At 52.2% G+C, this 23,491-nt stretch overlaps 1 protein-coding gene across 8 annotated transcripts in view; it reads left to right on the top strand.

The window, feature by feature from the left end:
• The window catches only part of Crtc1 (CREB regulated transcription coactivator 1), a 77,755-nt gene extending 54,384 nt beyond the window's left edge, over positions 1-23,371 (top strand). For 3 of the 8 annotated variants that reach the window (XM_004666011.2, XM_004666010.2, XM_045150935.1), the window contains 9 exons: positions 705-790; positions 3,353-3,393; positions 3,711-3,928; positions 7,648-7,781; positions 10,180-10,488; positions 12,766-12,870; positions 16,953-17,039; positions 17,532-17,712; positions 19,006-23,371. In XM_004666011.2, coding sequence (XP_004666068.2) covers positions 705-790; positions 3,353-3,393; positions 3,711-3,928; positions 7,648-7,781; positions 10,180-10,488; positions 12,766-12,870; positions 16,953-17,039; positions 17,532-17,712; positions 19,006-19,217 — 1,373 coding nt within the window. In that variant the 3' untranslated portion in view covers positions 19,218-23,371. The remainder of the gene's footprint in view (positions 1-704; positions 791-3,352; positions 3,394-3,710; positions 3,929-7,647; positions 7,782-10,179; positions 10,489-12,765; positions 12,871-16,952; positions 17,040-17,531; positions 17,713-19,005) is intronic. The other 5 variants (XM_045150915.1, XM_045150931.1, XM_045150923.1 and 2 more) reach the window with 5 other exon arrangements.
• Positions 23,372-23,491: the final 120 nt, after the last annotated feature.

The following is a 23,491-nucleotide window of genomic DNA, read 5'->3' as shown; positions in this document are numbered from 1 at the left end:
ATTCTCTCTCTCTCTCTCCCCCTCTCCCTCTGTCCTCCCTCCCTCTCTCTGTCTCTAATAAATAAAATAAATCTTTAAAAAAAACCAAAAAGAAAAGAAAATATTTAAAATACTTTCATTTATTTGTAAGCAGAGAGAGAAGATAGAAAGAATGGGTATACCAGGGCCTCCAGCTACTACAGACAGACTCCAGATGCATGCACTACTTTGTGCATCTGGCCTTACATGGGTACTGGAGCATCAAACTGGGGTCATTAGACCTTGTAGGTAAGCACCTTAATTGCTGAGCCATCTCTCCAGCTCAAAAATATTTTACAAACCAAAGGTGTCCAGCATGATAGTGCATGCCTTTAATTTTTGTACTTACTAGAGTACTAAAAGGCATGAGCTACCATGCCTGGCTTATTCTTTTCTTGTTAAGGATACCCTTTTGTATAGTTTTAGTGAATCCCCCTAACTTCCTGTGGAGACAATCAAAAATCATGATGAGGCCAGGCGTGGTGGGGCACACCTTTAATCCCAGCACTCGGAAGGCAGAGGTAGGAGGATAGCGTGAGATCGAGGCCACCCTGAGACTACATAGTAAATTCCAAGTCAGCCCGGGCTAGAGTGAAACCCTACTTCGAAAAACAACAACAAAAAAAGTCATGATGGCCCTATGTCACTGCTTTCTTTCTAATGGTCCCTGTTCTCTCCCACCCTAGTCTTACTACTCACTGTCCCAGGAATGGATGACACCACATCAGAGGCAGACAAGACCCTTTCCAAGCAAGTGTGGGATTCCAAGAAGGTAAGGGCCTGTGGACCCTCCAGAACTACACCTTTATGCTCCTTTCATGCCCAGCAGGATGAATGACCAACACACATTGGAGTGGCTTCATCTTCCCCAGGCAGGGACCTTACTCACATTTGCTGATGCCCAAATCCCACAAGCCTTCCTTCAAAAAATTTTTTTAGGGCTGGAGAGATGGCTTAGCGGTTAAACACTTGCCTGTGAAGCCTAAGGACCCCCGTTCGTGGCTCAGTTCCCCAGGTCCCATGTTAGCCAGATGCACAAGGGGGCGCACGCGTCTGGAGTTCGTTCGCAGAGGCTGGAAGCCCTGGCGCCCATTCTCTCTCTCTCCCTCTATCTGTCTTTCCCTCTGTGTCTGTCTCTCTCAAATAAACAAATAAATAATTTTAAAAAATGTTAAAAAATTTTTTTTATTTAATTAATTTATTTATTTGAGAGAGAGAGAGAAAGGGAGAATGGGCACTCCAGTGCCCCCATCCACTGTAAACGAACTCCAGATGCATGTGCCCCCTTGTGCATCTGGCTTACATGGAGAAGTTCTGGGGAGTCAAACCTGGATCCTTAGGCTTCGCAGTTAAAGCACTTAACTGCTAAGCCATCTCTCTAGCTCATCCCCCCCACAAGCCTTTCTTCCTAACACTTGCAGCAGGCCAGTTGAACAGGTAAGAGGACACAGAGGTCAGACCCAGTGCTGGCCAGGTTTCCATGGAAAGAACAGCAGTGCAGTTTGCTCATGCCAAGCAGGCATGGTAGCCTAGGCCTGTCATCCCAGCACTTGGGAGGCCAGGTTGAACTAGCAACAAGACCTTGTCTTAATATCAAAAGGGAAAAAGTCTTGGCCAGGTGTGACACATGCCTTTAATCCCAGCACTTGGGAGACAGAGGTAGGAGGATCACTGTGAGTTCGAGGCTACCCTGAGACTACATAGTGAATTCCAGGACAGCCTGGACTAAAGTGAGACCCAACCTTAGGGGAAAAATAAAAGATAAAAAGATTGGGGATGTAGCTCAGTAGTAAATCACAAGCTTAGAATCCCCAGTGAAGGGCTGGAGGCAGGGCTAGTATGCGTTATGTTAGTACATACCTGTCATCCCAGCACTTGTGGGGCTGAGAAAAGAGGAGCCTGAGTTCAAGGTCATCCTTAGCTATATAGCAAGTTTGCATTTGGCATAGACTAGATGAGAGCCTATCCTACATAGAGAATTCCAGGTCAGTCTGGGCTAGAGTGAGACCTTACCTCAAAACAAAAAAAAAAAAAAAGAAAAAAAGCCGGGCGTGGTGGTGCATGCCTTTAATCCCAACACTCGGGAGGCAGAGGTAGGAGGATAGCTGTGAGTTCAAGGCCACCCTGAGTCTACATAGTAAATTCCAGGTCAGCCTGGGCCAGAGTGAGATCCTACCTCCAAAAACCAAAAAAAAAAGGGGGGGGGGTTGGGAATAAGGGGAACAGAGACCCTGGGACCTTTTTTCTATGGCTCAGAAATCTGCTAAGATCCCACAGAGTCCTTGGAGTGCTTGTCAAATCTCATAAGAAAGCTGCATGCACTTTGCAGAACTCTAACGTAGCTACAGAGGCCTGCCCAAGCACAGACCTGTTCCACTGCCGTTCCCTGTAGAGGTCTTGTACCTGCCGTTCACACACCACCCTCAGGCCACCAGTGATTACCTGCCTGTTTGGCATTCCTACCAGCCACAGGGGACAGGAACTCAGATGTACAGAGATGGCTTCTTACTTTGTCCTGTCAGAGAATGTTGAGGGTGCTTTCCCATCAGCCTCTGGTATTTCTTTTTTTTTTTTTTTTTCTCCGAGGTAGGGTCTCACTCTAGCCCAGTCTGACCTGGAATTTACTAAGAAGTCTTAGGGCAGCCTTGAATTCATGGTGATTCTCCTACCTCTGCATCCCAAGTGCTGGGATTAAAGGTGTGTGCCACCACACCCAGCAGCCCATCTGGCATTTCTTTCCTGTCTCTCAGTAGCAGATCCACATCCAGGGTCCTCCTGCTCTCCTCCTGGGTTCTGTCCATGGAGCTGGTGACTCCTGACAGCAGTAGATGGACTCTGGCCTGTGGTGAAGTTCCTGACAATAGCCACAGCTGAGTATACAGGCCTCTTAGTCAGGAAGGGGACACTGGCCATGAAAGTCACCGTCCTTGCTGTGTCAGGGCCTCAGGCCAGGCTTCCCATGGTGGGACCCCAAAAATAAATGTCCTCCAGCTATGCTGTAAAGCTGTCATTATGGGGGAGAGTTGGCACTGCCTAGACACCTGCCCTGACAAGGAACCCAGCCCAAGTGGCCACACCACCAGTAGGCAGCAGCAGGGGCTAAGGAGAGCCCTGGAAGATCCCTGCTTGCTGCTCTTGGCTCTGTCCTAGGCTCCTTGAGGACACCCCTGCACCCTATGGCCACTGGTCCTCCTAGATGGGCCTTGCTGGTCCCCAGGAAGCTAGAATCTGTTGTAAAGAGCCAAGGTGGATGGGGAGGGAAGACAGCTGCACTACACGTATGAGGAGGGTCACAGGCCACCAGTGCCCAGAATTTGCTTGCCTTCTTTTTCAGACAGGGTCCAGGCCCAAGTCCTGCGAGGTCCCTGGAATCAAGTAAGTGTCATTAGAGCCCCATTTACCCTCTATCCTCCAGGAGGACACCAAGTTATGCCACTAATGGCCACTCAGAAGCCTCCAGCCCCTTGTCACTGAAGATGGCAGAGATGTCCCTTGCCCTGTGGACATTCCCTCTCCCTACCCGACGTTGTTTCATGACCATGGCAATGTCTAATTGAGGGTTTCATTCAGCACCTGCCATTTTCCCCCATCAGCCCTCTCCTGCATCTGCAACAGTTTACTGGGGTGTCCTGGCCTGTCTTCCGGCCACAGTCCCCAGAACTTACATCCTGCCTCACCCTGACTCTCTCCAGCATCTTCCCTTCCGCCGACCAGGAGAACGCAACAACCCTGATCCCTGCCACCCACAACACGGGGGGCTCCCTACCTGACCTCACCAACATCCACTTCCCCTCCCCACTCCCTACCCCACTGGACCCTGAGGAGCCACCCTTCCCAGCGCTCAACAGCTCAGGCAGCACTGGCAACCTAGCCACCAACCTGACGCACCTCGGCATCAGTGCTGGCCAAGGTAAGGCTTCCCTGGGGGCCGTGTTCCAGCAACCATTCTAGTGATGCCTGCCATGCTCGCTCCCCATCGTCCTGCACCCCAGCTCAGTGGTAGCATTGGGCAGGTGCCCTCAAACCACATGCTTGAGTTTCTGCTCAGACCCAGAGAAGGGCTGCTTAGAGCAAGCTGAAGTGACTGGAGGTGACAGGGTCCCATTAGGTGTCTGTACCTAGAGCCTAGCCCAGGGTGATGCAGGCAGTGGGGAACAAAGGACCCAGAGTTCTCATTTTAGGTGCCAATAGGACAGGGGACTGAGAACGTCCTTGGGACAGAACCTGGCATATCATACATGCTGGGCAGGTGCTGGGATAGAACCTGGAATACAGAGCCTGGGCCCTTAGCCCCTATTTTGGACTTTTGGATGAATGAGACCAGAATTTGAGGGAAACAACACCCTGGTCTGAGGACATGAGGCTGTTGGGGCTGTCACACTGTGCTGTGTGTTGGGGCTCAGCTGTTAGGTACAAGGACCAAGAGAGGTCTGGAATGTAAAGCGTAGAATCAGAAGCTTACTATCCCCCCACCACCCTTAACTAGGCAGGCAAGCAGGCATTCTCTGGGGCCTTGGTGTCCCCCCTCTCTTCCCCACACCTCCCGCCTTCTCTCCACCCTCTTCTGCCGCAGGGTCCTTGGCAGCCCCCCAGAGCTGGCCTGGGAACCACATCTCAGCCCAGTCTAAACAAGCATAGGAAAGCCCAGCACATGGGAAGGCCATTGCTGGCCAGCAAGGGTGGGAGGCCTGGCATTTGGGTCCATAATGTCTGACATGTGTGTGATTGTTTGGGAAGGAGACTTCCCCTTCAGTGGGGCTTCATTTTCTGGGCACCTTTTAAACCAAGCTGAGCCGCCAGCCCCTGGCATGCACACATAGCTCGTCCCTGCCTGGCTGCCAGCCTCTAGGAGGGAGAGGGCCCTAGAGACAGCGACCTTGTCTCTTTCACATTGCCCAGGCTGCTGCCTTGGCTGCTGGCCAGAGCATAGGAGGAGGGCAGGCCTCCCTTGTCTTTCCTGGATGTGCACCAGCATGGCTTTTGTGCCTGGAGGCAGCCTGATGCCACCTGGCTGGCCTACCCACCCACCCCACCTTCCCCTACAGCTGGTTGTACTCCAAAGGTAATCCAGGTTGGCCATCAGGTCCAGTAGCAGCGTGCCTGTCACCTTGCCTACCCAACTGGCCTCTATGGACATGGTGGCTGCTTGGCCAAGGGTTATAAAGACACTCTTGTGTTCAGTACAGATGTTGGAAGCCAGGGACTAAACACACAAGCTTATGGTGTGCTCCATGGTGTGTGTATGAATGTTGGTCGGTATGTGACTTTGAATCCCCATTTGAAAATCAAGCTGGGAGTGGTCGCACATGCCTGTCATCCAGTATTTGGGAGGCTGAGTAGGAAGATCATGTGGCAGGAAGACTGCATACAAAGACCCTTCTCAGAAAAAAAAGGAACTTTTCTTTGCCTCAGGCCCCACCTGATCTTGTTGGCCCACTTCCACTTGTTTTATTTGTTGTTTGTTTGTTTGTTGTTTTGAGGGTTTTTTGTGTTTCTTTTGTTTTATTCTTTTTTGTGTTCTTCTAAATATTTTATTCATTTATTAGAGAGAAGAAAACAGGCAGATAGAATAGACGCACCAGTGCCTCCAGATGCATGCACCACCTGGTGCATCTGGCTTTATGTGGGTACTAGGGAATTGAAGCTGGGTTCTTAGGCTTTCCAGGCAAGTGCCTTAACTGCTAAACCATCTCTCCAGCCCTTATTTTGTTTTTGAGCAAGGTCTCCTGTAGCCCAGACTACATGACCTTGAACTCTTTTTTTTTTTTGTTTGTTTCCAGGTAGGGTTTCACTCTAGTCCAGGCTGACCTTGAACTCTTTGTTTATTTTATTTTATTTGAGAGAGAAAGAAACAGAGAGAGGGAGAGAGACAATGGGTGTGCCAGAGCCTCCAGCCAGTGCAAACAAAGTCCAGACGCATGCGCCTCCCCTTGTGCATCTGGTTTACGTGGGTCCTGGGGAATCGAACCAGGATCCTTTGGCTTTGCAGGCAAATGCCTTAACTGCTAAGCCATCTCTCCAGCCCTGACCTTGAACTCTTGATCCTCCTATCTCCAGTTTCAGAGTGGTAGGATGACCAGTATGTGCTGTCATGCCTGGTTTGTGCAGTGCTGGGGATGGAACCCTGGCTTTGTGCATGCTAGGCAACTCTCTTCCCAACTGAGCCCCAGCCCCACCCTCCACTTCCACTTCTGTTTTAAGTCTGGGCATATGCCCTTCCCTAGGTCCTGACATCTGTTCCTGGCCTGGACCAGGACATATCCCTGAGTCCACCAGACACACGAGGTTGTCATGGTTCAGAGACAAGGCTGTGACCCAGGGTCCTGAGCACTCTGAGAGGTGTGTCAGACCCCTCCTGCACTGAACTGGATTGATGTTCCCTTGACATCACACCCTGAGGCCCAGGACAAGGGCTGACAGCAGCCCTCAGGCTCTGCTGTGTCACCTCTAAAACCTACTGCTCCCCCAGCACTTGACTCAAACAGAGTCAGCCTGCATCCGAGGGGAAGTGCAGGCATGCCTGAGCTTGCCTCATGAGCGGCTGCCCTGGGCACGAAGGCCGCCTGCCCATCATCTCCCCAGCACGCGCTGGGTGTGTCCTGCTTGCCCATCTGTGGGAACAAGGTAAATTAGGCAAGCTGAGCCTAGATCTCCAGGGTGAGTCAGGAGGCCTCACCCAGCCTTGACTGCTAGCCAGACCTGTGGCCTAATTGGGGCTTCACCATGAACCCCGTGGCTGTTAACAGCTCCGTCCTCCCTTGCAAGGAAGCCAGATCTTGGGAGGTAGAGGAAAGTCAAGCCTGGCCCCCAGGGATTCCCTGTCATCAAAGGAGCCCGGTGCCCGCCTGGCGTGGTGCCCCAGGATGAGCCCAGCAGGCCCCCACTCGGCCATGATGCACTCGCTCTCACCCAGCCCCACCATACCAGCATTCCCGATTGGACCCCTCAGGGGATCAGGGTGAGGGAAGGGTCGGTGGAGGTGTGGGCAGGAGCAGGCGTGTCAGTCCATGGTGTAAAGTGAAGGAATCTGTTCAGTTCCAGCACAGGGGTCTTGTGGTGCCAGAGAGGGATGTAGTTGTGGGTCATGGGGGCATGGGAGAAGCTGAGACGAGAAAGGGCATGTCCATGGAGGGAGGGTGAGCTCCAAAGGTGAGGAAACCCCAGCAGATGACAGGGTGCAGTTGCTGGAAACTAGGGCAGTGGTGGCTTACACCTGAGATCCCAGCATCTGGGAGACTGAGGCAGGAGGATTGACACAAAGTTGAGCCAGCCTGGGTACATAGTAAGTTTTAGGCTAGCCTGTGTCAAAGAAAAGGCAGGGAGTATTTTATCATCTCTTAAAGCAGGAGGCAAAGGTATGGCACACATGCCTGTAGTCCCTGCCCTTAACTCATTGGAGAGTGATGTCCCTTCCCATCTTCAAGCAGCATGCACCAGAATTCTCTCCAAAGCCCCCTGTACCCCGCACCAGGGCTGGTTATGGCAGAGGAGCAGGAGAACACAGCTACACTGGACTGTGGAGTCCCCTGGTGGTCATGGATAGGGCTCAGAGCAGGGGTTTGGTGCCCACTGGTTTTCATCAGACATTTGGTGTGGCTACCTCCCCTTAGCCTCCTGCTTACCTTCCAGGGATTGGCACCCCCGGCTCGTCTCCGCAGCACCGGCCGGCTGGCGTCAGCCCCCTGTCCCTGAGCACAGAGGCCCGGCGGCAGCAGTCCCAGCAGGTGTCACCCACCTTGTCCCCGCTGTCACCCATTACCCAGGTGCGAGGGCGAGGTGGGTTGGGGAGGCAAGGGTCCAGAGCCTCTGTCCTCATGTGCAGCTGTGAGGTTTGGACACAGTTCTTCATGTTTTCACATGTGTTGTATGTATGTGTGTTTCTGTGCGCACACATGCGCATATGTAGATGGTGTGGTGTGGTTTTTCTGCTCCCCATTGGACTGGAATCACCAATGTTATAGCCATGCTCAGCTTTTCATTTTTCTTTTTCTTTCTTTCTTTCTTTTTTTTTTTTCAAGGTTGGGTCTCGCTCTAGCCCAGGCTGACCTGGAATTCACTATGTAGTTTCAGGTTGGCCTTGAACTCACAGCGATCCTCATACCTGTGCCTCCCGAGTGTGGAATTAAAGGCATGCACCACCACGCCCGGCTTGGCTTAGTTTTTAAAAACTAAAGATAAATTAAAACTTGTTTGAGAGAGAGACAAAGAGGCAGATAAAGAGAGAGAATGAGTGCCAGGCCCTTCAGCTGCTGCAAACGAACTCCAGATGCATATACCACCATGTGCATCTGGCTTAGGGAATCAAACCTGGGTCTTTGCAGACAGGTGTCTTGACCACTAAGCCATTTCTCCAGCCCCCATGCTCAGCTTTTTACATGGCTTCTAGGGAGTAAATTGAGGCTGCCTCAGACCCTCACACATGTGTAGCAGCACTCTTCTCCCAACCCTTTGTTCTCACTTTAAATTTAATTTTTCTTTATTTATTTGAGAAAAAGAGAGAGAGAATGGGCAGGCCAGGGCCTCTAATCCCTGAAAACAATCTCCAGACACATGTGTCACCTTGTACAGTTTATGTGGGTTCTGGGTAGTCGAACCTGGGTCCTTTGACATGGCAGGCAAATGCCTTAACCACTAAGCAATCTTTCCAGCCCTGTTTTCACTGTTTATTTATTCATTTATTTATTTATTTTGGTTTTCAAGGTAGGGTTTCACTGTAGCCCAGGCTGACCTGAAATTCACTATGTAATCTCAGGGTGGCCTTGAACTCATGGTGATCCTTCTACCTCTGCCTCCCAAATGCAAGGATTAAAGGCATGGGCCATCACAACCTGACTGTTTTCACTTTTTTAAAACATATTTTTGGGCTGGAGAGATGGCTTAGTGGTTAAGGTACTCGCCTGTGAAGCCTAAGGATCCAGGTTTGATTCTCCAGGTCCCATGTAAGCCAGATACACAAAGTGGCACATATGTGTGGAGTTTGTTTGCAGTGGTTAGAGCTCTCTCTCTCCTCTCCCCCTCTCTGTCTCTAATAAATAAGTAAAATAAAATAATTAAATATTTTTATTTATTTATTTGAGAGCAAGAGGCAGAGAGGGAGGGAGGGAGAGAGTGGACATGCCAGGGCCTCCAGCCACTGCAGTCGAACTCCAGGCGCATGCACCACCTTGTGTGCATGTGTCACCTTGTGCCTTTGGCTTATGTGGGTACTAGGGAATCGAACTTGGGTCCTTGGACTTCAAAGGTAAGCACCTTAACCACTAAGCCATTTCTCCAGCCCTGTTTTTACCTACTTTTGTTTATTTGTTTGTTTGTTTTTCATGGTAAGGTCTCACTGTAGCCTAGGCTGACCTGTAATTCACTCTGTAGTCTCAGGGTGTCCTTGAACTCACAGCAGTCCTCCTACTTTGGCCTCCCAAGTGCTGGGATTAAGGCATGAGCCACCTTGCTCTGCCAGCTGTTTTTACTTTTAACAGATTTTCAAACAGGTATAAAATGTTTAAATTGGTGGTGGCTTTTTTTTTTTTTTTTTTTTTTGAGGTAGCAAGGTAGGGTTTCACTCTAGCTCAGGCTGACCTGGAATTCTCTATGTAGTCTCAGGATGCCCTCAAATCTGTGGCACACCTCCTACCTCTGCCTCTTGAGCTGGGATTAAAGGCATATGCCACCATGCCTGGCTGGGTTTTTGTGGGTGCTTTTTTAGCTCTGGTTTTCTTGAGACAGGGACTCATGTAGTCCAGTGTGGCCTTGAACTCACTATGTAACCAAGAATGACCTTGAACTACTGATCCTCCTGCCGTAGCCTTCTGAGTGCTGGGGTGACAGGCGTGGTTTTAGAGTCCCCTGCTTCTTCCCAGATTGCTCCAGTGGCCCTTAGCTCATATGGCCAGGAAAATCACTCTGTAGTCCAGGCTGGCCTCAAACTTAAAGCAGAATTTCTGCCTCTGTCTCCAAGTGTTGGGATGACAGGTTTGCACCACCATACTTGGCTCAGATTTTTTTAAAACTGTCTGAGATTATAGTTTATTTAGCTGTGTGGTTGTCATCCGCCCTCTAGGGGTTGCTCCCTCTCTGTTAGGAACCCGGGTTCCAGAGTCCATACCCAAAGGGTTCACCCACCTGCATTGCTGGCAACTGACTCCACCTGTCCCTCTTCTCCTGCAGGCCGTGGCCATGGATGCCCTGTCCCTGGAGCAACAGCTGCCCTACGCTTTCTTCACCCAGGCTGGCTCCCAGCAGCCTCCTCCGCAGCCCCAGCCCCCACCTCCGCCACCACCCGTGTCCCAGCAGCAGCCACCCCCACCAACCTCACAGGTGTCCGTGGGCCTTCCCCCAGGCGGCCCCTTGCTGCCCAGTGCCAGCTTGACACGGGGGCCACAGCTGCCCCCACTCACGGTCACGGTACCATCCTCTCTCCCCCAGTCCCCCCCAGAGAACCCAGGCCAGCCACCGATGGGGATTGACATCGCCTCGGTAAGCCTAGGATGGGGTCCCGTGGGGATTGGCTGGGGGCCCATGGAGGAGGAGCCTGGGGTGTCAGGAGACTATACCAGCAGACAGAAGGATGGTGGGGATACTTGAATATATCCACCAGGAACTCGACATCTTGACCTATTCAAACTGAGGCTGTCACCCATGTGTAGCTAGGGAACCTGAGGCACAGGCAGTCACTGGCTTTACACTACCCAAGTGAGCCACCTCAGTGTTTGGGTACAGAACATTGGCTCTAGGTCCTTGCCTCCCCTTCTGAGGCCAGGTCTCCTCAGAAGTGTTGTGGGTGGGGACTTCTGGAGTTGAACTCTGAGGCACTGGCAGGAGAGAGCCAGCTCTGCACAGTGGTGCTTGTGTATCCCAGGGCCGCATTGAGGGTGATGGGTGCTGGGGTTTGGTGATTTTACTCTTGTACCTCCAAATCATGGTGATTATAGGGAGATGGGTCACAGTTGTATGGATCCCTGTTCAATGAACTATGTCGGGAGCTCAGTAAGCCTTTCCCACTGTCAGGCCCAATGTCCTGATGGGGGTGGGGTGGACAGGTGACCCAACAGATAGGAAGCCACGCAGGAGCTGGGGAAGCCCAGGGTCTGGGGACATATGCAGGCAGGCAGCCAAGACAGTCTGCCTTACCTTGGGGACACTTCCACAGGAATAGGCTTGAGCAGCCTAACTCTGAGAGAGAGAATTCCCAGCCCTGAGAAGACCCATTCTAGTCAGGTATTTTCATAGGTTTGTTTATTTTATTTTATTTTTACTTATTTATTTCCGAAACAAAGAGTATAAACATATTAGAGCTTCCTTCCATTGCAAGCTAACTCCAGATGCATATACCCCTTTGTGCATCTGGCCTTACATGGGAACTGGAGAATTGAACCCAGGCCAACAAGCTTTATAAACAAGTGCCTTTAACTGCTAATCCATCTCCCCAGCTCCTACACTGCTCTTCCCTGAATGGCTGACCTGTGTCACCTGCACCCTGCAGATGAAGATCCCCCTCAGACCATTGTGGACTCACCTCACACCCCAAATGCTCAGAAGGAACACTTATGAAGGGAACACTTTAGAGGTTGTACAACAAGCTCAGAGAGGTCAGGCAGCTTGCACATAGCCACACAGCTCGGGCCATCTCTGTTGGAACAAGAGTGGGATCTTAACCGAGGTCCTAGCCCAGCCAGTGTGCCTCCAAGGAGCCTGGGCCATGGCAAGTACTTGAGTTGGGTAAGGAGGTAGTTGTCCCTCAGACCCTGGAAGTCTTGTCCCAAGAGGTGCAGGGAACATGTTGTGTGCTTACAATGGCCTTTTGTTACTGATCTCTCCACTCTGAGAGGGGCCCTACATGCCTGGCTATAGACTTGGGGCTCAGAGCTGGGGCCCTGCCAAGGTACACAGCTAAGGGGAGCTAGAGGCACAAGGCCAGCTTAGCCTGGGCTTGACCTTCCCGGTGTCAATGGTGTTGTGGGCATTGATGGTATGTATCAGTGCAAGTACATGTAGACATTGCACACACTTGGGGTGCATCCATGAGGGCACACAAATGTAGGTGCAAGTGTGCGCAGATAAATGGTATGTGTTGGTATCTACATGCAGCAGCTGGACATCTGTGTGCACATGTGTTTATGGGTGATGTGTGTTGAGTAGTGTGTGCACATGTGAGGGTTGCATGCATCTGAATTGTGTGTTTACGTGGCTGTGGGTACATGGCTAAGTGCACACATGTATATGTGGTGTTCATGTGTGGCTGTGTGGACATGAATGGATATGGACCTGTGTGTGTGGATAGGCTTGTGTGGCTAACTTATGTATGAGGTACAGCTGTGGATGTGTGCCTGTGCTGAGTGTGTGAATGTTTCTGGGTGTATGCATGTGTGAGAGTGGGAGCGTATTTGTATGTGTGTGTGCACATAGCATCTGGCTCTGTGTGAGGAATGAGCTGGATCCCCATTGCCAACAGCATTGCTGGGTCAGGATCAAGTTGCAGCTTTTCCAATGGCCCTGGGGAAGAGGCCATGTTGTGGGCACCCAGCTGGGCTCCTGCAGCACCTGCCATCCGGGCTTGCCCTCAGGAAGCTGAGTTTGAAGGCAGGTTGTCTCCTGAACTCAGGCTAGACCAAGGCAGGTGCCTCTGACCACCTTTGAGTGGCACCCTTCCTCAAGGACTCCTGACAGGGGGCTCAATGGGCCAGGCTGCTCCCAGGAAGCAGGACAGAGCCTGCACGGGGAGCCCGCGGGTTCCTGACCTGTCTGTCATCGCAGGCACCAGCTCTGCAGCAGTACCGCACTAGTGCGGGCTCCCCGGCCAACCAGTCTCCCACCTCGCCCGTCTCCAATCAAGGCTTCTCCCCCGGGAGCTCCCCACAAGTAAGGGCCCTCTACTACCAGCATCACTTCGTCTGTCATGTGCCCTGTGCTCCACCCGTTTCACTGCTTACTCATGCCATCTGTCTACTCCATCAGACCAGGGCTGTGCATCCACCAGGCCAGCCACCCGGCCAGATCTGCCTCTGGTCTCTGCTGAGTGAGTGCCTCATGCAAATCAGTGACATTAGTGATGGCTTTAGCCACTGCCACATGGATGAGATGGCCCTCAGAACGCCATCAGGACTTGTTTGCTCCAGTGTATAGTGCAGAGCCCCTGGGTTCCTGAAGCTCCAAGTCGTATAGGTAGCCACCAGCCTATGGTGCTGTCCTGATTCCCCCTGGACCCAGGTTCCCAGCTATAACTGCCATCTTGGGCTTTTTTTTTTTTTTTAATTGGTTTTTCTCACTCTGCTCCTGGCTGACCTGGAACTCACTATGTAGTCTCAGGGTGGCCTTGAACTCATGGCAATCCTCCTACCTAAAGGCGTGAGCTGCTCCGCCCGGCTTCTATTTTATTTATTTGTTTATTTGAGATAGAGTGAGAGAGCATATGAGAGAGAGCGTGCACCAGTCCCTCTAGGCACTGCAAAGCTCAGACACCTGTGCCACCATGTGCATCTGGCTCACGTGATATCTGGGAATTCAAACCTGGGTCCTTAGGCTTCACAGGCAAATGCCTTAATCGCTAAGCCATCTCTCTATCCACTTTGTTTTGTTTTTGAGACAGGGTCCTCTAGCACAGGTTGGCCTCCAACTCACTATGTAGCCAAGGCTGGCCTTGAACTCCTGATTCTCCTGCTTCTGCCTCCCAAGTGCTGGGATGACAGGCATGTCCACCATACCCAGTTTATGTGGTTCTGGTGATGGAACCCAAGACTTTGTGCATGGGACTAGGCACTCTATTCACTAAGCCATATCCCAGCCCACAAGTCAGGTTTCAAAGTCATATCTTGGCCCTGTTAGGCCTGAGGAAGCATCTAGCTGTCTTCTGTATGTAGCCCCAATGAACTTATTCTGTCCACACCTTCAGAGTCAAGGTGTGACCTCAATGTCATCTGACCTTTCAAATCCCATCCAGAACTCCTGTCAAGGGAGGCCTGACACCCGAGTGCCACCCTACCCCAAAATGTCACTAAGCTGGAAAACTCCTCAAAGCTGCTGCCGTGCCTGAGACCCTGAAGTCATCTTCTTGCCCATGGTACAGGGGACAATAGATCATCTTTCCTTTCCGTCTTTTCTGGGGACACCCAAAAAAGAAGCACTTTTCACTTACTCCTGGGAGACATGCTGTGAGGTGATAAGGATGAGGAAGCGTCATCTACCCACCCTGTCATCCATGGTCCTCCCTGCCACCTTTTTACATCAGCAGGCTGGGAGTGCAAAAAATAGCCTTGAGGCCTGTCAAGCTTGTCTGGTGTCTGCACACCCCATTCTACTCACAATGAGGGCATCATTATGTGTCTGGTCTTGTCGTGTGACACCATTGGGAGAAGGAAACTGGAATAGCAGGTGGAGTCCTTCACTTGTGTGAGTAGCATCCCTTTGTGCATGAAGCGGGGCAGGACAGGAATCTGTGATCCATGGGCTTCTCTCTGGACACAGTTGTGAGAACTGTCCGGCTCAACCCAACATGGGTTAGCCCAGGCAGAGACTCATTCTGTCTCATTGAGCCCATCTGTTTGACTGATGTTTGTGGTGTGCTGGTGAGAGAAGCAAGTGTATTCACACAGGCAAAACATGAGTGACCCAGCATGAGAGCATAGGTGTCCACCCTGGGCCTGGACTGTGCACCCTGCCCACACCTGCCATATGTGCGTCTGCTGGGTGTCTTCCCCAGACAGGCCCTGGGCCTCCACTGTGATTTGGTCCCCACAAGAATAGCCTCACCAAAGAAGCAATAGCCTTTGGCCTCCTGCAAGTACTGCCCTCTCTCTAATCCAAGGCCTTGGGAACAGGAACAGCATCTCTGAAGTCTAGTCGCACCCACCACTCTAAACACACCTGACCCCAGGCTTGAATGAAATCCTCAGCTGCTAATGTAAAGCCAGACACTGTACCTACCTTGTGCAGCAAACAGAGTTACCACCCAGGGCCTGGCACACTCTGTGGGGGAGTGCCTCACCACTGACCTGAGGCCTTGACCCTGAGACTGTGGGGTCTCAGGGTAGTATGTTTTTGTTTTTATTATTTTGTTTGTTTTTGGAGAGAGAATGGGCATTCCAGGGCCTCTAGCCACTGCAGATGAACTCCAGACACATGTGCCATCACGTACATCTGGTTTACATGGGTTCTAAGGGAATTAAACCTGGGTCCTTAGGCTTCACAGGCAAACGCCTTAACTGCTACATGATCTCTGCAGTCCAGTGTGTGGTTTTTGACTCTGCTAGCCTCTCAACCTGGATGGGGTCTCTCGCCTCTCAGCCCACTTTCCATTAGGAGTTTCCATTAAGTTTTCAGCCAAGCTTTGGAGGTTTAAATTTTTTTCAAGGTAGGGTCTCACTCTAGCACAGGCTGACCTGAAATTCACTATGTAGTCCCAGGCTGGCCTTGAACTCATAGCAATACTCCTACCTCAGCCTCCCAAATGCTGGGATTAAAGGCATGCACCACCACGCCTGGCAAGGTTTGTTTTTTCTTTCCTTTTCCTTTTTTGTGGGGGCGGTATTTTTGAGGTAGGGTTTCAGTTGAACTCAGGCTGACCTGGAATTCACTATGTAGTCTCAGGGTGGCCTCAAACTTAAGGCTATCCTCCTACCTCTGCCTCTTGAGTGCTGGAATTAAAGGCTTGTGCCACCACACCTGGTTCTTTTTTAATTTCTTTCTTTTTTTTTTTTTTTTTTGAGGTAGGGTCTCACTCTGGTCCAGGCTGACCTGGAATTAACTCTGTAGTCTCAGGGTGGCCTTGAACTCATGGCAATCCTCCTACCTCTGCCTCCCGAGTGCTGGGATTAAAGGCGTGCGCCACCACGCCCAGCTCTTTTTTAATTTCTTAAAATATTTCATTTATTTATTTGAGAGAGAGAGAAAGGCAGGTAGACAGAGAGGGAATGGGCATGCCAGGGCCTCTAGCCACTGTAAATGAACTCCAGACACTTGAACCACCTTATGTACCTGGCTTATGTGGGTACTAGGGAATCAAACCTAGATCCTTTGGCTTGGCAGGGAAATGCCTTAACCTCTAAGCCATCTCTCCAGCCCAAGCTTTGGGTTTTCTTCATTCTAATGAACCTCAGTTAGAGAGCTAAGGCTGGAGGCTAATGGTGCTGGAGCTGTGACTGTCTCCTGTTGGATGCTGGGCCTTTGCTTACATGCAGCACAGCTGAGGTGTGGTGGCCATACCTCAGAATCAGGCATGCAGCCTCAGGGACCCCATAAGGACCATGATAGCCACAAAGTGTGACTAGGTCTGTTCAGGTGCCTCTGGTGTGACTTGGCCACACAAGGCTCTCTGTCCCTTTTTTTTTTTTTCCCCCATTTTTCAAGGTAGGGTTTTGCTCTTGCCCAGGCTGATCTGGAATTCACTATGTGGCCTCAAGGTGGCTTCAAACTCACAGTGATCCCCTACCTCTGCCTCCCTAGTACTGAGATTAAAGGTGTGTGCCACCACACCCCGCTATCCCCTTTCTTTCTCATCCAGCCAGGCTCCCTTTGCTCATGTCCATGGTGGGAGCTGCAAACACTCCATTTTAGTTTCTCCTGTAGCCCTCTGTCAGGGACAGCAACTGTTCCCCTGCCTCTGACAGCCCTGCTGTCCTTGCTAGCTGACTGGAGCTTCCTGGGGAACACCTTTCCTTACAGAGCTCTGTTTCTGTCCTGTGCTCTCTCAGCTGGTGGCCAGCTCTGTGCTTTGTCTTGTCTCACTGTCAGGGTCACCAGGTACACATTCCATCCTGACGCTTTTTGGGAAAAGTCCCTCCCCCTTTTAGGATTTGGGTATACTCCAAGAGTCCCAAGATGTGGCCTTCTGCTTCCTCTCTGGGAGCTCCAGGGGCCTCAGTGCTGTCCAGACTGCTGCCGGAGGCACAGACTTCCAGCATGCCAGCCTCGGGGTGTGGCCTCAGCGGCCTCTCTTCTGTCTGCAGCACTCCTCCGCCCTGGGCAGCGTGTTTGGGGACGCGTACTATGAGCAACAGGTGACAGCCAGGCAAGCCAACGCTCTGTCCCGCCAGGTGAGCGGGCACCCAGGCAGGTGGAAGGCACTGCACCAGGTGCTTGCCAGGACCTGGGCTTCATGGGGAAACATGCATTCCTCTGTCCCCTGCCCTGATTTCGGGCTGTAGAAGACAAGGTCCTGGCAAGGCTAGCTTGGCTGCACCTCCTCTGGCCTCAGCCTAACCTGCAGAATGGCATTCAAGGACATGGGGAGGAAGGGCAGGCCTTGGGCACCAGGCTGGGGCTGGGCCAGGACAGAGCAAGGGCTTGCTGGGAAGCTTTGCTGGCTTTGTGTGCAGGCCAGAGCTGGAAGGATTTAGCTGTGGCCTGGAGCTGGTCACCCATCTATCCATCCATCCATCATTCATCCAGCAAGCCATGGGAGTTGGGGGGGTTGTTCTTGGTTGGGTAGCTGGTGCCCAGTAGCTTTGGACATGGGGGTCTCTGCCCTGGAGGCATCCTCAGGGATCTTTCACAGCCCTCATGGCCTGCTGTGATTTTCCTTGCAGCTGGAACAGTTCAACATGATGGAGAGTGCCATCAGCTCCAGCAGTCTATACAGCCCTGGCTCCACACTCAACTACTCACAGGCCGCCATGATGGGCCTCACCGGGAGCCACGGGAGCCTGCAGGACCCACAGCAGCTCAGCTATGCCGGCCACAGCAGTATCCCCAACATCATCCTTACGGGTAAGACTGGACTGGGAGGGGTGTTTATAGGGTCCCCCGCCTGATAGGATGAGGGTGTGACAAGACCAAGGCCATGTCCTTGCAATGGATAATGGACAAACAGGAACACATTGTCCCTGTACTCACCTGGTTTCCCTCATGTCCTCAAACTTGGCAAAGGTCCCCTAACCCCCATCTCACACTCAATTCCTCTATTCTTTCACACTTGGTACCCCCCCAATATCCTCACCTGAGTTACTCCCTCCTGTCTCCTCACAGCTCAGGTGCTCATCCCCATCTCCTCACACTCTAGTTCCTCCTTTCCTCCTTATCCTCGCATTTGAGTCCCCCTACCCCACCCCCATCTCCTCTCAACCCCCATATGCTCCTACGCCATTCAGATCCCCCTACAACTTGGGGGTCCCTTCTCCATTCACACTTAGGTGTGAGGAGACCTGGCTGTGAACTCAACCAGGAAGATAAGCCTGACACTGAGCTGGGTCCCAGCACCTATGCTTAGCATAAAGCTAGTCACTAACCTGACCCCACTGGCTTCCTTTCTGTCCTTGATGAGAGAGCATGTCCTCTTTGTCCTGCACAGCACATGTGACAAGTCCTTTGCTATCCTGCTCAGACCACTAACCCACCCCAGTTCCCCTGCAGAGATCTGGCCCTTCCTCCTAAATCCAGAAGGAGGAAGTAATTTCCTGTAATCCAGGGCTGTGAGGCATGGAGCCATCTCCTCCAGTGACCCCTATAGGCATTCCGAGGGTAGAGGCTCTTGTCATCAGGACCCAGTGGCCTGCTAGGCCTGGGATCTGATAGCTCTGACATTCCAGGAACATGGGTTTTCAGACCCATTTCTCAGGCCTGGAAACTGAGGCCAGGTACCTCATCTGATAACAGAACCAGCTCCCCAGAGGTGGAGTCCCTCATACATGTACCCACTCACCTCAACCTCTACCTCAGATCTTGTGAGTCAGGAACCACAGCCCCCTTGGCCACACCAAAATCTGTTATTGACAATCCTAGGCCTTGTAGATATCTGGTATTATGCTGTGCTCTGGAGTGAGCTGTCTTGTGCCCTGAGGATGTTGGGCAATGTCCATGGCTTCTACTCTCCTGATGCCAATGGTCCACCCACTCCCTATTGTGATGGCCAAGAATGTCCCCAGCCCTTAGCAGTGCCTCCAAAGGACATAATTATTGGGGTGAGCCCCTAGTCCTACATACTGGTGGGAGATATGTAGGCACAGTGTCTGGTTCCCTGGAGCCAGGGCTGAGCTGTGCCATTTCCCCCCCACACACACCCAGTGACAGGAGAGTCCCCACCCAGCCTCTCTAAAGAACTGACTGGCACCTTGGCTGGGGTCAGTGATGTCACCTTCGATGCTGATCACCAGTTTCCGCTGGATGAACTGAAGATTGATCCCCTGACCCTTGACGGACTTCACATGCTTAATGACCCTGACATGGTCCTAGCTGACCCTGCCACCGAGGACACCTTCCGGATGGACCGCCTGTGAGCGGCTGTGCCGCCACCCCTCCACCGGTCGGTCAATGGTCCCCGGTGGTGCCTCCCTGAGCCTGGGGACGGCCGTGCTCCGCCCGTCCCTTGCCAATGGCCAAGCTTGTGAGTCTGAGCTTGCAGTGCTGCCCAGCGCCCCCGCCAACCTACCACCCTAGTTCTTCACCTCTGACGCCCGGCAGGAGGCCATGACTGGGGCCATTGTCTACCCAGGGCTGGGCTGGGCTGGTCTCAAAGACCATGAGCACCCTGTCCTTCCCTGTATTCACCCCCTTGTCCCCTACCCAGGACATGAGCCCTCATCAGTTGTCCTACCCTAAGCTGCCTGGTGCAGGCTGGGCGTGGGGCTCTCGTGGCCCAGGTGCATCATGGACTGTTCTCAGCTCTCACTGCCTTTCTCCATCCTCCGTCTCCTCCTGCCAATATCTCCAACCCTGGTCAGGTTGCGCATGACCACCATGCCCAGGGGAAAGGCGTCAGAGCAAAGGGGCCCTCACAGAGCAAAATAAACACTATTTGGACGGCTGTCTTTTCTATTTCTGAGCTCGCTCAGAACACTATGATCTGCCTGTGGCCCAGCGCAGTGTGGATGGAGCCCACCGAAGCAGCCCCCTTGCCCGCTGCGCTGCTAGACCTTCTTGCCTCCAGCTCTGCCAGGCCATGTGCAGTGGCACAGAGTAGGTGGAGAGTACCAGCCACACTCAACCTTCCTTCTCATCTCCGTCCTTAGATCTGAGCTGATGTTTAAGTTCTGTGCACTCGCACTAGGTGCCAGCCAGTTTGTGATAGTTTTTCCTTTTATTGGTTCATATTAGCGTTTTGGTTGTAGATGATCAGTTAGCTTCTCAAGCACACTCGCTTGAGTGCATGTGCTAACCCTAGGTCCTCCATGACCTGTTTTTTTAAGCTATGTGGACCCAAAGTACTCAGCTGCCCCGCAAGCTTCAGTCTCACCCCCATGTTGTCTGGCTCTGAAAGCTAGTGGGCCAGGTGGGGGACTAGGCCCAGGCCCCTGGTGGCTGGAGAGGCCTGTATTAGGAAACAAACCTCGGCTTTTATTTTAGTAAGCCTCTGGAGGAGCTAGCACATTGTGCCTGTCTCCAAGGTGCCCAACAGTCCTCGGAGCAAATGCTTACAGACTCTACAGCCGGCCTCTCTCAGGTCTGAGGCACTCCGACTGTTTTCTGCAAAGTGGGCCATGGGATCAGTTTTAATTTCTGTTGGTCACTTTGGGATGGGAACTGTGGTCCACACACCCACCCCAAGTTGTACCTCATGCTCTCGCATGTGCCTCTGCCTGCCAGGCCAGCCCCTTCTGCTCGGTGTGTTCCTCTGTGGTGTCACATCCAGCACCCACCTCCCCTCTCCTTCCCCAAGCCACCAGATGGCTGCTAGTGTGAAAAGGCAGCTCCTCCGTCACTGAGACCACTGCTGTCCCTCCCTCTGGACTTGGAGATGCAGCCTGGGTCCGTCCACTTCGCCTGTCCAGGTCTTAGACCCATTCTGTTCCCATAATGAAGGCCAGGAGCAAAGAATGGGTACATTCTTTTTATTAGTACTAAAAAAAAACAAAACAAAATAAAAAAACTCTATGTAGCTGGATGTGGTGATACACACCTTTCATCCCAGCACTTGAGAGGCAGAGGTAGAGGGATAAGCAGTTCAGTGTCATCCTCAGCTACATAGTGATTTTTAGGCCAGCCTGGGCTCCATATGACCCTGTCTCAGAAAACAAAACTTATACATCTATGTTGATGGGTCAGCCTCCGTTGGAGTTATGTGTGGAACTTTGAAAGGAATGGCCTTAATAAAAATGCCACGGCTAGATGCAGTTCTCAAGTAAGGTGTTTGTACCCCACAAAGGTGCCCCACCAACCCCCACCACTCCCATCTGCCCAGCCCCCAGCCAGCACCTGTGGCCACTGTCCTTCCAGGTTCTGTGCACAGATGTATTGGGCAGGAGAGATCTCTGTCTATAAGCCTCCCAAGTTGAAGACCCCATTTCCAGCATCCCACATGTGGGAACGCAGGTGATATATTCATGTGACAGTCTCATTGCCAAAGTGAAAACGTTCTGGAGAAAGGCCTGCAGGTCCCAGGGAGGTGTGGGAACACTTCACTAGTCGCTGCAGTGAAGCATCCCCATGTTCCAGAAGGATTTGTCCTTGCAGGACCCCCATCAGGCCCCCTGGGATCGGCAGCAGGGAATCAGTGCAGTGTCGATTTGGAGAGTGTCACTTTTCTATTACATATTCCTGAATTGCCAAGATTTTCTGATAAAAGCACGCAGGAGCAATTCCTTGGCTTTGTGACATGAAATACTGTGATTTTAGACCAGCCAGGGGCAGCTGCCCCAGAGCCCCTGCAGCATGTATATAGACCCTCTGCCTATGACCTTGCTTGCTTGGGACAGGCCTGACTGTTAGGCCCTCCCAAGGTCCAAGGCTGAACCAGGCTAGGCCTTTTACCCCACTCCACCCATGGTGGCTTCAGCCAAGCCCTTCAGTTATGATACCCTTTACCCTGGGCAGAAGCAAGATAGAGTTGCTCATCACAACACCATGCCCCAACCACCTCAGTTTGCCCTCCCTCCTCCTGTGGTGGTTGCTGTTCTCCTGTGAGGCTTCCCAGTTGAGGATGTAACTGGAGTGAGACCCTTGCTTTGCTGTGGCATCCCCTCTTTCTGACATTTCGTGACTGTGTTGTGCCTTGGAGGAAGTTCTGATGTCCACTGGGCACTTGGCCTGATGTCTTTGGCTCCCTCAAGGATGCTTAATCAGGGAAGCCCCCTAGTGAGGCCCATATATCACAGTGTAGAATGCCAGGCAGGCCTGATGTTGGAGTTGGACTGTGTTGCCCACAGCATGTGCCCATGGACAGGAGCAATCAAAAGGCCCATGGGGAAATATAGTGGGGCTTGGACAGCAGAGGCAGCTGCTCTGTATCAATGCCTGTCCCTAGAGGAGTGCTGGTGGCTCCTCTGACCTTCTCTTTTTGGGTCTGGGGCTGGTCCTTTTGAATTCTGATTTTATGTATTTCCAAAGAAGGTCCTCACGTTTTAGGGTGCAGGCTAAGGGTGGGAAGTCCTGATGGTTTGAGATCCTGATGCAGCCATTGGGCAGGGGCTGTGGTACACCCAAAGTCAGTAGTTCAGAGTTCACAGATATGGTGGTCATCCTACAGAAGGTACCACAGGGAGGGAACTCTACTGTGAAGTCCCTCCCCCCACACACACACAGAGACACATGGCCTGAAGAGCTGGGGGAGGAGACCCAGTCCTTAATGAATCCTAGGCCTGCTCAAAATGTGGCAATACCTGGTTACTTTAAGTCTCATTGGCCTCTGGGGCCCAAATTTCTGCATGGTACTTCCTGGCAGGTGACTCGGGGGTCTGGTCTTGCCTGTCTCAGGGTCAGGTACAGCCCTCACTGTGACACAAGAGTGTCACATATTAGTCATAGCCACCATTCCCCCTCCAAGGGCAAGAGATGGAGTGACCTGCACCCCCTCCAGGCATGGGTGCTTGAGGTACTTCTAAGGGCATGGGGTGACCTAAGCCTCGGTTTCTTTCCTGTCACTTTCTCAGCCCTGCTGGGCTCAAGGACTCAGACTCCTGGGCTGGCTGGAGGCAGGGGCTGAGCCCTGGGATGGTGCTGGCTGCAGAAGGCTCCACCCACCTTCCTCCACTTCCCAGCGTTGATACTCCTTCCCCAGAGCTGGGATGCATGGCACAGGTTGGGGTAGGGAGAGTTGCGCCATCTTGTGGAGCTCATGAACTTGAGGTTGACCCATGCTCAGCCAACCAAGCACTTCTGACTACAGGGGACATGGGGACCAAGCCATGGCCTTGCTCCCAGAGGCCAGCTTTGGTCTTCAGGCCCTATCTTGCCCCCTAGTAGGAAATTGTCCCCCAAGTGCTGGGCAATCCCACTGATATATGCAAATTGGCTGGTTCTACATCCCAGGCTGGCTCTTGCCCCAGCATGTGTGCTCTGCAGCGTATGTCCCATGGGCGGTGCGCATGGGCACCATGACAGGTGGGCGGGGGCGGGTGGCTCAGGGCACACTTGGCTGCCCCACCCTTTGGCTCGGAAGTCTTTGTATCTTTGCATCCTTTGTAATGAAATGTAATAAAAATCCAATGTTTTCGTCTCTGCCTCTTCCTCTTTTCCTGCCCTGCCCTTCCCTGGGGGATGAAACAGAAATGTGACCCACGGTTGGGTGACCATTTCCCAGGCAACATACTGCATATACGGGCCTGAGTCCCTTAAG

The sequence above is a fragment of the Jaculus jaculus genome, chromosome 1, assembly GCF_020740685.1.
Source record: "Jaculus jaculus isolate mJacJac1 chromosome 1, mJacJac1.mat.Y.cur, whole genome shotgun sequence".
Lineage (NCBI taxonomy): Eukaryota > Metazoa > Chordata > Mammalia > Rodentia > Dipodidae > Jaculus > Jaculus jaculus.
This window is presented reverse-complemented; position numbering and strand designations above follow the sequence as displayed.